Raw genomic sequence first — 15,022 nt, 5'->3', positions numbered from 1 at the left:
AACATTCTCATAGATTTTCTAATTCTCATTTAGAAGGGTGTGTGATATAATGAAGGTAAATAGGGGGTGATTCCTAAGAGGCCCACTTTGCCTCTCCTAGAAATGAACATGATGGTGTAACTGTATCTGAAGCAGAAGCAATGGAAGTGAGGATGTCAGAGAGACAAGGAGAGTGTGGCTGGAATACATCTGAGTCCTTAAGGGTCACCAGGCTCATTGGGGCTGATTCAGGGCCTGACTAGCTAGAATAGTGTCCCAGGGCCTGGAAGCTTCCATGGAGTAAGGACCTCATCCCTGGAACATGAATGGGTGCTTTAAAGGACATCCCACCCATGCTGCAGACATCCACGTGTCACCCAGCTCTTGTGGGCCGCAGATACTTGGGGAAGTATGCAGCTATGTAAGGATCCAGTCTTACCCATCAGGGTCAAAAACATATTTCAAGTCCAGAGCATGATGCAAAACATTTCTTCCATTTCTTCTGGTTCGTTCAGACCTTATAAAGGTACATGGTAATCTTTTTCTCTACTCTCCCACTCTTGCTCTTCTGAAAGTGCTTCTATCCTGCAGGGGGTTCCGATAGGTAAGTTCAGGTAGGGGTTCTCCTGGGATTATAACAGCAAGCTTTCACAGCCCTTTCTGGGTGCCTTTTTAGGGGTTTAGGCTTTTTAGAGATGGACATTTACAAGATAAATGAACTCTTCTATTGGTAGTATAAGTCAATTTTCATAAATATCTGTGATGTTTGTCACTGTAAAAAAGAAAAAAACTCCCATCATAGGTGTGTGTGTGTGGGGGGGCAAAGCAAGCAAAGTGATGGGAACCCTGTCCATGCCATGGAGTCCACAGGCCAGGACCCAGGGAGCCCCAGTGTAGTATCCAGTTGTTTTGAGACCTGTGGGAAAGAGACTGAGGGGTTGAGAGATGCGTGAAGCCTGGACTATGAGGGGTGGACAAGGTGGACCAGGCATCCTGTTTTAAGTGGGAACATGTGTAGGATTCACTCTGTGGGCAGCAGCATGAGATCATCATGACACAGCTCCCCACACCTTACCAGTGCGTTCTCATTCTCTCTCTCTCTTTCTCTCTCTCTCTCTCTCTGAGATTCAACCCAGGGTCTCATGCACAATTTCTTATTTTGAAATATGGTCTTGCTAAATTTCCCAGGCTTAAACTTTTCATCCTTCTGCTTCAGCCTCCCAAGTAACTAAGATTATAGCCATTTGCCCATACACTTGTCTGTGAGGCCCTCTTTTTATTTACTGAAACTAGCCAAGATCTTATCTATAGTGGGCATCCTTCCTGCCTTTTAAAGTGCTTGGGTTTTCTCTCCATGGATTTTCATTAATGTCCATATTTAGAAAGAGAAAGATTATGTTTTATTTCTATAGAGTCATTTACATAATGGAAACCAAACATCAGGAGGTATATAAGTACCACCAGAGACTAAAAAGCATCGGGAGCATCTAATAAATGTAATGGTATTTTTTGTGGCAGCAATATTATTTTAAATCCAAATTCTATTGATAGTGGAGATGAGGATTTATTAGTTAATATTTATAAATCCATTTAAGCTGCTGAGATAAATGGGTAATATAAATAGTTATGGTTAGCAAAGCTGAAGTGGGTTTGCATTTGGTGACATAAAACCTTCATCTCTTGGTCTCTTTGCTCAGCATTTTGCAGGGAAACACTGGCTCATCTGAAGCTTTGACCTTCCGGATTTCAAAGAAGGAGCAGAGATGTAAGTAAGCAGAAGGTCTGTTTTCCTGAAATTTGTTTTTTTCTAGATTGATGCTCAAAAGAAAAAATATGGCATTGATTTGGTGATCATCCACAAAAACGTGTGCTTTTCCTTGCAAGGTAGAATAACAGAGGGTATGGGGGAGCCAGTTCTGGAGCCAAATCCCTGGGTCATATCCTGGTTCTGTCACTTGCCAGCTATGTAGCCTTCAGTAGGTAACTTAACCTGTGCTTCATTTTCATCCTTTGAAGGCTTGACTATCTGGTTGGCAATGTGCCCAAAGGCATATGCCTTTTCTGCCAAACATCTTGTTGATTATGTGTGCTTGTCCTCTGCAAAGTGTATAAATGATGCTTTCTCTGTGAGCTGGCATTAACACTCAGCCTAGCCACAATAAGAAGGCAACTTCTAGAAAACCAGAGGAAGCTTACCAAATGGAAAGAAGCAGGAGGGCCGGGTTTGGGAAAGAGGTGGAGTGTTCTGTGAGGGTAGATAGGAGCCATGTCCGTGCCATTCCTGGGATTATTCTGGCTTTCAGAACAATGGGAGTGCCTCGAATCCCTCCACACATCCCCTCCTGGTCTACCATTTCCCAAGCTTCTGAGTTTTGGAATTAAGGGTGTTTGGTTGGGTTTCTGCAATGGCTCTTCCTGCCCTCCTCCCCATGCTGTGTCAGGTCTAGGTAGAAGCTATATCCTATCCCCTTGTTTTCCATAATGGGAAGAGCCAACGGAAGGCAGGCACTGGAATCTGTTCTCTTGCCAAGATTACATAAAATGGAGAATTACACCAGGAGGAACATGTGGTGCTTAGGGTGGAGGTGTGTGGATTCTGGGAAGTCAGAAAAATAATGCATCTTTGTTAAACTTATATACAACTTCAAATTTTTCCTCATAGCCCAGGGTGCAGCAGTGTGCTGGTTAATCTTTAATGCTAACTCTCTGATCCTGACTTATAGCATTTCTTCAGGGTAAATGCTGTCACCTTGGCCAATTCAAAGCCACCAATATACATCACTGGATATAGCTGGAAAGAGGTGTGCAGTAGCAGATAGCATCTCTACTATAAGCTACAACAGGCCATATCACCTCAAATGCATTGATAATGATGGATGCAGTAATTAGGAGATTTTTGAGAATCTATTACCTTTATTCTTAACATATTCTTTATTTGAGAATTTATGTAATATAATTTCTAATAATAGCTTTATTTTAACAATTGGCTTGAAAAATTTAACAATCAGTTCTTGTGAGTCATTATAAGCCAACTCTAAAATGCTGTTGCCTATGAAGTGAACCACTATAATATTATTGAGAGAGATAAGAGATTGAGATTCCATACACAGCTAGATGCTTAGTAGAGCACTTACTTAGCATACACAAGGCCCTGTATTTCTTCTCCAATCCCTGCCTAAGGAGACTGCTTGTTGAAAAGGCCTAGAAACTTTTAACAGTAGCCTATAACATGGAAAATTCCATAATAATAGAATAATAGTAGTACCTGACATTTATATAGTGAAACACTTTCTTAATTAACATCCCTTTCACTTTTGACTTTTATAACAAATCCAAGGGAAAGGTAAGCAAAATATAGTACAGATCAGGGGACTGAGAGATGCAGAGAAAAAGTGACCATGATCAGATGGAGCCAAAAGTAGAATTAGGTCCTGGGAATTTCCAGTTCATAGCTCTTTCCATACCTTCCTGTCTCTTTGAATAACCTGCTGTAACTGGAAACTGGACCAGACACTTATTATAGACTACCCATTATAAAACCTGGTGTGTGTTTGGCAGGCCTCACCTACTGAACTCATGCCAGGGTCTGTCAGGTATCTTCACAAATAAAGGATGAAATGAAAGTCAAGTTTGGTGGTGCAGTAATCCTAGCACACTGGGAGGCTGAGGCAGGAGGATCACCAGTTTGAGCCCAGAATGGGCATCTTAGCAACCAAGCAAGACCCTGTCTCAAAGAAAAGAAAAGAAAAGAAAAGAAAAGAAAAGGAAAGGAAAGAAAAGAAAAGAAAGAAAATCTGGGGATGTAGCTCAGGGCAAAGGCCCTGGCTTCAATCTCCAGTATCACAAAACAAACAAGTAAATGAAAAAAAGAAAGTTGAAGGTCTATGAAATGGAAATGATAACCTGCTGCAATAGCCAGATTCTGAGATGGACCCAGTAAGCTTTACCCCTTGGTGTTCCCATCTCTGGACTCCCACATGGAATAGGTCTGACCTGTGTGGCCCATATGATTATTGCAGAAATGTTGACACGTTGCATTAGAAGCTAATGGTTAAGGAGCACTGTAGCTTCTGCCTCAATCCATTGGCCCACTTCTGTGGGAAGCCAGTGGCTGTGCTGTGAGTAGCAAGGGGCCCAGTGCAGAAGTCCACATGCCCTGAGCCCCCACCAACCACAGCCTCTCCACCAGATGTGTGAGTGTCCACCTTGGAAGTGGACATCTCACAGTACTTCTTTTGAGAAACCCTAAGCCACAATCACCCAGTGCAATGCTCCCAAATTCAACTCCCAGAAACTTGAAGAAATTGCCATGTTTTTTTGTTTTTGTTTTTTGTTGTTTTTTTTTGTAGTACTGGGGATCAAACTCAGGACCTTGGGCTTGCCAGGCAGACACAGTGTCACTGAACTACATCCCTGGCCCCAAGAAATAACCAGTTTACATTGTTTTAAGCCACTAAATTGGGGATAACTTGTTGCACAGTGATACGTGCACCATTTCTCTCAGACATAACCATATGGGCTACAGATGACCTCAGTCAAACGCGGAGGGGTGTCAGAGGCATCATGGAACACTTTGTGCATCTCCCCCACCCCAGTCTTTTCATTAAAGGAACTAATTGCAGCCATCATTTTAAAGCTTTGTACAATTAAACTTTTGACATGCAGTTGGCTTTTTAGGCTTTTCTTAAGGACCGGATTGTCCAAAGAAAAGGGCACTCAACCTGAGCGCACCTGCAACCCTGAAGAGCGAGGCAGCTTGAACAGTTATTGGTGTCATAGCACGAGGTCATCTCATGGGCCTTCAGAAGGCACCTTTAATCCTGTCGCGTCTCTGGACCACGGCATGGCCTATCTTTCCGGAAAGCTGGAACAGGGGAAATAACCAAGGGAATTAATTAGAAAGTGAGGGGTCTAGGGATGTTGGCAGTGGAAATCCTCGGTCGTGTGCAGAACATGACCAACACTCCGGGAGCCTGAGCTGTTACCTCTCCTGTGTCCCCGCCCGCTGAAGTTCGCTCCTAGAAAAACCCACTCGCGCCCTCAAGAGCGCAGACGAGGATCTCAGCGAAGCTGCTGGCTCTCGTGCTTGCTTGGCAAGTCGGAGCCAGGATTCCTGCCGCCTCTTGGCGCGGGTCCGCGCAGCTGGGAGAGGCGGAGCGCGGAGCCCGGGTGGCGCGGAAGGGAGCGGGAGGAGGGCGCGGGCGGCGCCCCTCGCCCTGCGGTTGCTGCCTGCGCTGAGCGCGCGCCACCGCTGAAACCCGGCGCCTCCAGCATGGAGTGGGAGCTCAACTTGCTGCTCTATCTGGCCCTCTTCTTCTTCTTGCTCTTCCTACTCTTCCTCCTACTCTTCGTGGTCATCAAGCAGCTGAAGAACTCTGTGGCCAGCACGGCCGGGACGCTCCAGCCAGGGCGCCTCTCTCTGCACCGAGAGCCCTGGGGCTTCAACCACGAGCAGGCGGTGTGAACCAGGCGCGGGCTCCTGCAGGAGGGCACCCGGCTGGCTGCCTGGTTCCTCGTCCGCGCTACCTTCTCGCCTGGAGGTCAGTTCCCGCTTGGAGGAGCCGCAGAGGGATGGAGGTGTCTGTCTTCCCTGGAGGCTCCGGGCTCGTGGCGTGCAGTGGACCGCGGGTGTACGGGATCTGGCCTGGCGCTGTGCGTCTCCAGGGAGCCTGGTCTGGACCGAGGAGAGATGGATGAAACAGAGGTTAGCCTTTGAGTCTGGATGGTTTGGGGGACCCGCAACTTCTTTCCAGACCAATTGCATTTGTAGCCGTGAGGTGGGAAATTATATTATTTAGCTAAGTCAGTCCAGCCACGTCAAACAAAATCAACCTAAGTATCCAAATGATTGAGCTTTGGGGCAGGCGGTTGGAGGAAAGAGGGCACATTTGTAAAATGTTCCAAATATACCTTAATGTTTGCGCTTTGGGAAGCGCCAAATGGACTTGAACTGGCAGGGACGGGATAGAGAATTCCTTCCTACCCAGATCTCTACTCGGAGTCTAGCCTGCAGGTGGCCGCGCAGGGTGGGTTCAGACTCCGAGACACGGGAGCGCCAATGTTGGAGTATGCATTCGGCAAGTGCCTTTGGGTTGGCTGGTCTGTGACCTTTTTTGGTGATGGGCTGCAGGGTTCCGGACACGGTGTAGGGCAGTAGGTAAAAGAAGACCAGAGCGCAGTCCTGTGGTGAGATTCAATGGTCAGAGCTTTTGCAGAAAGATTGGAGAGCAGAAGTAAACTCGCCTGTGCCCATTAACCATTGGCCAAGCAATGTTAGCTTGGGAAATAACTTCATCTTCCAGATGCTTTTTCCTAGATTCGTGTCACCTGGAGAGGAGTTGCTGCTTTTAGCTGGTGCCCCACAGACTCCAACTCCACTTGCTACCTGGAACTCTGCTAGAAGGCCGGGACAGTGGGAGATCGAAGCTGTGTAAGTCAGGACCGCGCATACTTGCATGTTGCTCAACGCTAACCTTAACCTTAATGGCTAGATTTTGGAAGATCCAGGGCCTGAGGAAGTGAAGGGTCAGGATGGGGGAAATGGGTATCATGAACTAAAAGGCTCTCTTCCCACTTACAACTGGTGAGCTTCTACTGGAACCAAGAAGCCAAACTGATTTCTCACTCATTGAATGAATCAGTGTCTAGGTAGAGAATTATGGAAATTAGACAGATTTAAGAGTTTGTAGTTTTTGAAATCATCGTGCTCTTTTGGAAAACAATGCAGGGATCCTTGGAGTGAAATATGTAGGACAGATGTAATTTGTCTTCAATAAAGGTAGATTTGGGTTTGCTAATATTAGGGTGGAACAAACTGTCTATATCATGACTATAATATTGACAATATTAATTTTAGACACAAAGGAAGACCATCTAGAGAGGCTAAAACCAATGAAATACTAAATTTTACCCAAGTCGATAAACAAAAGTGAAGTGGAAGAAATTATTTTGGTAATTCAAAGCAAAGAAAGAATAGTCCCACTTTGGTGAGTAATTATGGGAAAAGTTTTTGGTCTGTGACATTTAGATGATTTCCCACATTTCTATTTCACTTTGTCAAAATAAACTTGTTCTTAAATGAAATAAACGGTTTCTTTTAACTATTAATCATGAGCAGATTCTCACCTCTGCATCATTTCTCTATCGGACTTAATTTGAATTTCCAGTTGGAATTCTGCATTGTGCATTGAACAATAGTTCTCTAATTGGTTGATATCTCTGCAGTGGCATTTAGTTATTGGGTTATATGGTTGAAATGAACATTGAAGATGAATGTGGGAGTAATTAGCAATTATGGTTGTTTATAAGGATAGCAAACAATTGTTTCATACTTTATAAATAGTCAGAATGCAAATGATTTTTAACCACCTGCTTGGATTCTTGATTTTTAATCCTTTAATCTTGCTAGCAGTCCCACTGATGTCCAGCAGCTTAACTTGTCCTGAGTCTTCCTAGCAGGAAAGTGTAGAGAACTCTGGGTGAGTAGTTTTTTGTTATCTTAGTGTCAGCCAACCTCTCTGCTGGCTCTACTGACTCAGGTTCCTAAGAAAGGAGAGCTTGCCTTCCTATCTTGTGTCCCATGCCAGTTTATAACCTCCTTGTAAACTAATTCATTAATTACTAAGTTCTTGTTTATTCAGCAAAAATGAATATATATTCATATTATCCCAACTTGCTTGGAATTTGACCCCAACAGTTGGGATTTGAAGTTCCTCACATTTGCCCTCAAAACTTGCTGCTGTTGGTCTCCTGCCTTGCCCTTGCTTTGTTGCCCTTGCTTTTTGAAACTTTTGACACGCGTATATGAATTATCTACTCTTATCCATTTATTCAACCGTCACTTTTCCCCAGGCCAGCATAAGGCTAATCTCTTGAAGCAGAACTGTTTTTGAACTCACATTTTTTGACTACCTGTATAAATGCTTGCTCTGACATCCACAATGTTATAGGTTCCAAACTTCCATGTACTGGGTACTCCAGCCACTGATGATACCTTGGTTCTGACAATCACTATGTCAAGTCTACTTTTAAAGGTAGGATAAATATGAATTAGACATTAAAGGATTTGAAAAGTAAGGAACATTTAAGATAACTGTTTAATCTATAAGTATGACTTGATTATAAAATATTCTTGTTTTATTTTCAGTAAAAGATTTTGAGTGTTAGAAGGTGAATTGAATTTCTTACATTAAAAGGAAATGAGCCATGATTCTATAATTCAGTATTAATATTTTATTTTAGATTTTCTTATTTCATTGTTGTTTCTAAATTTCAGCTGTTCAAAATGACTTCAGATCTTCTTAGGACAATCTTGATTGTTTCATTAATTTCCAAATTTGTAAGTGCAATGGATCTGTAGTTCCACTTGAAAAGATAACCATTTTGAGGTGAATGGGAATGACATCACACATGCACACTTGCAAAATCCAAAGTGTTTAATAAAGCAGATTCCTGTGCCTGAACTTCAATTTTAGGGCACAGCTGTAGATGCAGGACTGATGCCATCTGGTGTGACTCTACAGAATGAAAGATAAAATTTACCCAGAGTGTGCCATGCATGCACGGGTTTTTCTGGGAATGACAAGGTGCCAGGATTTGTTTTTAGTTCACTTGCAGGGGTGGAAACTTGGAACTAGGTAAGTAAAAAATACACAATACTCTATTTTTAACTTGACATTCCATGTTCTCAATTTTGTTTATAGTTTCAAAATAAGTGCATTAGAGTTAAATTTTAAATGATTAAAAATTTAAGCATTGTAAATGGTTAAACTATTTAGGATACTTGGAAATGTTTTTTTTTCTAAGTTATACTTATTAATCTAGGGACTTTTACAATACTAAAGAGACTAATATAGTACATAGAAAGTATCTGCAGAGTTCTGCATTTTGTTTTTAATTTTTGCAGCTAGTCTGAGGTACTTATGCTTATTTAAACTAAATCCACAATTAAAATCATTAGATGCCATTGTCAGATATCTGTGTCACATGCAAGGGCAAGTTAAGAGTTGAGTTACAGGTCTTTGATATAGATTCTTCTTTGTTTGTTTGAATCAGTGAAATAAATTCTTCATTTCTTATTTTGTCTACACAAAATAAATAAAGTAATAGTTCAATGCTGATCTGATTTTGAGTACTGAGCATATTACCATACAGGAATACAGGAACTTGGATATTCAGAAGGCAGACAGACACCTGTGTTTGGAAAGTAATCAGAACATAATAGGAGCTCAGAAATGCTTCCTGATGGATTAAGCTTTTTAAAAATCCTCTTATTTTCTTGAATAGCAGCTACTTTACTTAATGAACCTGATCACTTCTGCTTGGTCTTTATAGACAGATCCCTAAGCCACGGATGGGTTTAAGTTAAACATCTTCATAGTTAACCTTTGTTTTATAAGAGAGTAGGAAGTTATTGAACATTGGCTTCACCAAATTAGAGGTTTTGTTCTTTTCTCAGGTAACTCACATTTGATGAGTATTGGAGATAGGTAACTGCTGGAATTTGGTCAGTAGTTCACAGATATCAGGCTCTAACCCTTGGCTTTCCCCTCTAGGTTCCAAGATTATCCCTGCAGTCCCCCACAACAAGAAGGCAAACACCCCAAAGGGAAGCACAGCCTTGCAATTTGAATGCACATCCTTTTAAAGCATTTCTCAGCAGCCCAACTTTTGCTTGTATTGGCCAGAACTGTGTAACTGGCTACTACTATCTGCAAGATTGCTCAAGAAATGTAATTTTTGTAGCTTTCAACCAAAATCTGAGTTTCCTTGGTAAGAGCAATAATGGTGGATCTTCAGTGGACAACTAGTGGTCTATGCCCTGGTTATAAAATATAGTTGTACGGGAGCATAATATTTGAAACAGATCAAAATGATAGCTTTCTCACTGGCAAAACTCCAGCAACACTGCTCAGCTCCAAGTGAGCAGAGTGAAGACATGGCAGATTTTCTCATGAAACACTCGTCAGCACTGACCTCTTTGCCAACATACTTGCCTTGAGCTGGGATTCTCTAGAGGAGGAGCCTGAAGACCCACATATTTTCTTGGTAGACATGATCCCTGTATGGAGGTTGGGCGTAGGATAAAGAATGTTCTACTTTGCCACTTCCTCACATGCACCATTTATCTCCTCCTTAATTTTCCTGGCAGTTAGATTTGGGTGGAATCTAGAGTGTGTATTTGATCCCTGTAAATGACCATCCCTTTCATATGCAAAGAAAGACAACCTTACTTCCTTCTGTGACTCCACCACCAGTCTAGGAATATTCTGGGACAAGAATTGTCTCTCCAAGCTGCTTCCACAAGCAGCCTACACCCTGGCTAACCAAAGGGAGAAGAAACACTTCCCACATACAGGGCTGTCCAAAAGAACTTTCTGTGATGATAGAAATGTTCTATATCTGCAGTGTCCAATATGGTAACAAGTAGTAAACACTTAAAATGTGTCAAGTGTGACTGAGGAAGTAAAATGTAGATTTTATTGAATTTTAATTATTCTTGTTTTAAATAGCTACATAGGGCTAGTGGCTGTTGTATTGAACAGTGAAGTCCACATCTTTCTCTTTGTTGTGTTTTAGAACTAGTGGGAGAGATGTGGGCCAGTCATGTGCTGTGTCCCATCACTGTTCTACTTTACCATTGAACTTTTCTCCCAGAGGAAAAAGAACAATGGTATTTTGGAACTAAACACAAGATGTTAACATGACATCTATGCATTGCACATCTTCCTATAAAAAATGGAATGGTCTCCTGGGAATAGGTCTTGTGCCTGACTGTAGTGATGCTTACTAATTGAAAACATGGCAGTGCTGGTCCACTAACCTTCTTAGTGGCTGTGTTCCTAGTCAGAGTGATTCAGCAGAAGGTATTTTGTTTTAATCATGCAATTTATTCTGTTACTTTATTTTTGTAATATTATGACTGCTAAATGATTATTCTGTGGAAGTTTTTCAAAATATGCAACTGGTTTATATTTTTTAAAAAGACTATGAAATAAAAATATTATTATATGCAACTCAGTTTTTTGTGTGACTTCTTTTTGTGGGGGTGAATTATATTACCCATACTTTGTTAAAAGTTAATTAAGATGAGGTTAATACAAAGATATTTTTAATTTTTATATCAGATTATCTTTTTAAAGTTTATATGCCAGTTAATCTTATCTTTTTAAAAAATTAAATGATTTTTCCATTATATTCAAAGTTTGGGTAAAATGTGAAGGTTGTAGTGGTATTTCTTCTTTTTTAGGTAACGTTGTTTTTCTACATTAACCATAAATTGGACCTTATTTCACTACAAGTGCCCTGTGTTGGGTTGTTTGTCTTTTATTAAGTTACAGGAACTCTTGATATCTATTAGACACATTCCTTAAGCATATATATGTTTTACAAATATTTAATCCAGTTTTTAGATAGCCTATTCATTATCTTAGCAATGCTTTTAAATGATGTATTTTTAGTTTTGAAGTTTATTTTATCCACTTTTTTCTTTCATGTTTATTGTATTCTGTGTCCTATGAGACTTTTGCCTATACCCTAAGTGACCAAATTTATTCCTCTATCCTTTCTTCTAAGCTAGAACTATAATTTTTTTTTTTGGTACCGGGGATCAAACTTGGGACCTTGTGCTTGCGAGGCAGGAGATGGAATAGAAGTATAATTTTAATATTTACTAGATCTGTTTCATCTTGAGTTAAGTTTTGTGTATGGTGTGAGGTAAAGAACAATTTCATATAGATAAACCAGTTTTCTCTTTTTTCTTCATTTGTTAAAAAGACTTTCCTTTTCTCCTGTATTACTTTGGCATGTTTGTCGATAACAAATGACTGTATAAGGGTGGGTCTATTTCTGGGTTTTCTTTTTTATTCTACAGGGCCATCTTTATGGTATTCCTACACTGCCTTGACTGTGGTTTTATAGAAAGTTCTTGATGGTCCCGATAAAATGTTATACATCTGAACTTTTATAAAAAAACTCCTACTCAAAAGCAGAGTCTATACAAACCAAGAGGCTTTAGTAATTTCAGTTGAAAATGGTCAAATTCAGTAAGGAAACCCCACCTGATGTCATGTTTCCTTTACTCCTGTATGCTTAAGTCCAGATTTGGGGTGGTACTTGGTCAAGAGGGATGCCTTCATGTACCCACCTATCATGATAAGTAGGAAATGTCCTCTTTATTGTTATCATAGTTGAGAGCAGACTGCTTTCCAAATCCAGAAGTATAAGCATAAATAATAAAAATGTCTGCACAGTATTTTACTGATGTATTGGTCAGCTTTTCATTGCTGTGGCCAAAATGCTTGACATATACAATTTAAAGGAGGAGACTTTTATTTTGGCTCACAGTTTCACAAGTTTCAGTACATGTTTTGTTTGTGTCTTAATCATTTTTCTTGTTGCTGAGACAAAATATCTGACACTCAAAGTTAAAGGGGGAAAGGTTTATTTGGCTCACAGTTTACAGAGGTTTCAGTCCATAGTTGGCTCCCTCCTACACAGAGTGGCATGGCAGAGGTGCATTGCAGAGGAGAAACAGTCCATGATATGGCAGGACAAACAGGAAGCAGCAAAGCAGCAAGCAGGGTGCAGCACGCAGCAGCAGCAAGTGATGGCAGCAGCCTTCTTTCTGTTCCTTATACTCTACCAAGGCTTCACGCTCTTAGGGTGGGTAGCACTCACACCCAGGTAGGCCTTCCCATTATCCACACCCAGAACTAGGCCAAAGCAATCATTGAACTAATTTAGTAATCATACACCCTTAATCCAAGCATCATACATTCTAGATCCAGCCACTTCTGAAAAAGCCCCACCTATGACTGCATGAGGCTTTGGTGGGACATCTAGACACAAGCCATAACAGTTAGCTCCAAAGCAGAAATGTCATGGTGGAAGGGCATGGTAGAACAAAGCAGCTCACTTCATGGTGGGCAAGAAGCAAAGCAGGGAAATAGCACCAGAGAAGAAGGGGCCTGGAACCAGATATACTGTAGTTCCCATGGTCATGGGCCCTCAGCCATACCCAGAAGTGCATTTTACTGTCTCTTAACCCAGTCAACTGACAAGCTTAACCATCACAATGAATATGCAAACAAAATGTACTTACTTAGTCTATTTAAAAGCAGATTTCCCCCCAAGTATATATAATGTACATTGCTTAGAATGTCATTGTGTAAAGAACTTTTCACATTTGTTTGATTCCTGGTAGTTGGATAGGTTGGTTGAAGATAAAGGAGGTATTTAACTTTATTGTTGATTTTGTTGAAATGGTTGAGGGCTGAACTGCCCTCCAGAAAGGATATGTATATTTACACTTCCATCAACAGTGCATGAGTGTGTCCATTTCTCTCTACCCATTTTCACCTTTTGAGGATCTTTCTTCATCTATGAATTTGACAGTTAAAAAAGGATACTTTTAATTGATTTTCACTTTATTATTTGAGTATTAATAATTTTTCTTTGTCCTTTTGCAAATTGATTATTCAGATCTTGTCCATCTTTCTATTGGTACATTCTTTAGTTCCTTATTGATTTTTTTATTAATGTTTTCTTTCCTTCTATTGGAGAATATCATTTTGCTCATAAGCACTAAGATAATGCTGTGAGGTCTTACTCCTTTCCCTAACTTCCATTCTTAATTTTTCCATCATGGCTACCAGATTCCTGTGAGTCCTTCTTATGAAACATATATTGTACATCTATATTTATATCTTTTTATACAAACAAAGACAAACCATACACACATTGTTTTATATCTTGCTTTAAAAAATGTTGGTCATTTTCTATTCATATAGCCAACCAATATACATCAAGTATCTACCATGTGATGAGCACATGGTATTCTAGTTACTTAGGCCATATTTAGAAACAAAAGACAAGTACTTCCTTTGTATAGCATTGTGCACATATGGCTACCTCTTTTTCACTGCTCTATAGTGTTCCATATCTAAAAGAAAAATAATTTAAACATTTCTTAATGCATATTTAGTTGTTTCCAGGTTGTTTTGCTTTTACTGATAATACTACATAATCTTTTGGCATAAACATTTGATCAATATGTGCACACATCTGTAGAATAAAATCCTAGATGTAGAATTTTGGGGTTTGTGTATTTTGTATAAGTTTGCTATGGAAATGTGAAACATCTATAAAAGTAGAGGGAATTTTGCTCCAAAATTCATTTTTATTTATTATTTTGAAATGGTATTTATTTATTCTTTAATAGATTTTATACTTTGGGGGGAACAGTTTTATGGTGACAGAAAAATTAAGTGGAAAGTAAACTTTCTTATGCACTGTTCGTGCGGGCATGAGTTGTAGACTTATTTGGGTCAATACCACAGAGCGTAATTGCTGGATCATGTGGTAAGATGGTGTTTAATTTTGTAAGAAACTACACTGTCTTCCAAATGACTGTACCATTTTGCATTCCCAACAGCAATGAAAGGAGTTTGATTGCTCTCCCTTCTTTCCAGTTTTTGGAGTTATCATTGTTTTCGATTTTAGCTATTTTTGGTGTGCAGAGGTTTCTCATTGTTGTTCTAACATGCAGTTCTCTAATGACATATGATGCTCAGCTTTTTTTGACACATGTTTATTTGCCATTTGTTTATCTTCTTTGGTGAAGGGTATCTTTAGTCTTTTGGCCCATATCTAAATTGGGTTAGTTTCTTTTTGTGAATTAAATGTGCATTTTGGAAATCAGTCCTTTATCAAATAGATGTTCTGCAATTACTTTCTTTTAGTCTGGCTTAGTTTTATATTCTCTTTATAGTGTCTTTTGAAGAAATTTTTACTTATTTATTTATTTATTTTTCACTAGTGGGGATTCAGGGCCTTCACACTGTGCTATATCCCCAACTCTTTTTTATTTTGAGACAGGGTTTCACTAAGTCACTAAGTTTCCCAGGCTGAGCTCAAACTTGTGACCCTCCTGCTTCAGCCTCCAGAGTGCTGAGATTATAGGCAATAGTCACTCTGCCCAGCTTGAAATTTTTTTTTTAGTAGTATGTTTGCAGTACATATTCATTACATTCCTCACAAGGAG

General features: G+C 40.1%; 1 protein-coding gene across 9 annotated transcripts; it reads left to right on the top strand.

Moving 5' to 3' along the window:
- The first annotated feature begins 5,004 nt into the window (after positions 1 to 5,004).
- On the top strand, positions 5,005 to 10,998 carry Smim43 (small integral membrane protein 43). Of its 9 annotated transcripts, none has more exons than XR_015443887.1 (5): positions 5,441 to 5,683; positions 6,296 to 6,965; positions 7,391 to 7,457; positions 7,929 to 8,012; positions 9,534 to 10,989. XR_015443887.1 is itself a non-coding variant. In XM_087193254.1 (4 exons), the coding sequence occupies exon 1, from the start codon at positions 5,252 to 5,254 to the stop codon at positions 5,441 to 5,443; it is 192 nt and encodes a 63-aa protein (XP_087049380.1). In that variant the 5' UTR covers positions 5,005 to 5,251; the 3' UTR covers positions 5,444 to 5,683; positions 6,296 to 6,965; positions 7,388 to 8,012; positions 9,534 to 10,989. The 9 variants fall into 9 exon arrangements, 4 of the variants coding, with proteins under 4 accessions (XP_087049380.1, XP_087049379.1, XP_087049377.1 ...); XR_015443886.1 differs by having other exon boundaries at positions 7,388 to 7,457; XM_087193254.1 differs by having other exon boundaries at positions 5,005 to 5,683; positions 7,388 to 8,012.
- The last annotated feature ends 4,024 nt before the right edge of the window (positions 10,999 to 15,022 follow it).

The sequence above is a fragment of the Heterocephalus glaber genome, unplaced genomic scaffold (assembly GCF_053883595.1).
Source record: "Heterocephalus glaber isolate CG9 unplaced genomic scaffold, H.glaber_assembly_v1.0 deba00001586, whole genome shotgun sequence".
Taxonomy (NCBI): Eukaryota; Metazoa; Chordata; class Mammalia; order Rodentia; family Bathyergidae; genus Heterocephalus; species Heterocephalus glaber.
The sequence above is the reverse complement of the archived record's forward strand: the minus strand, read 5'-3'. Positions and strand labels throughout refer to the sequence as shown.

Excerpts from the sequence above, each read along its gene's own strand:
- Smim43 (XM_087193251.1), top strand. The coding sequence starts at position 5,252 with ATGGAGTGGGAGCTCAACTTGCTGCTCTATCTGGCCCTCTTCTTCTTC.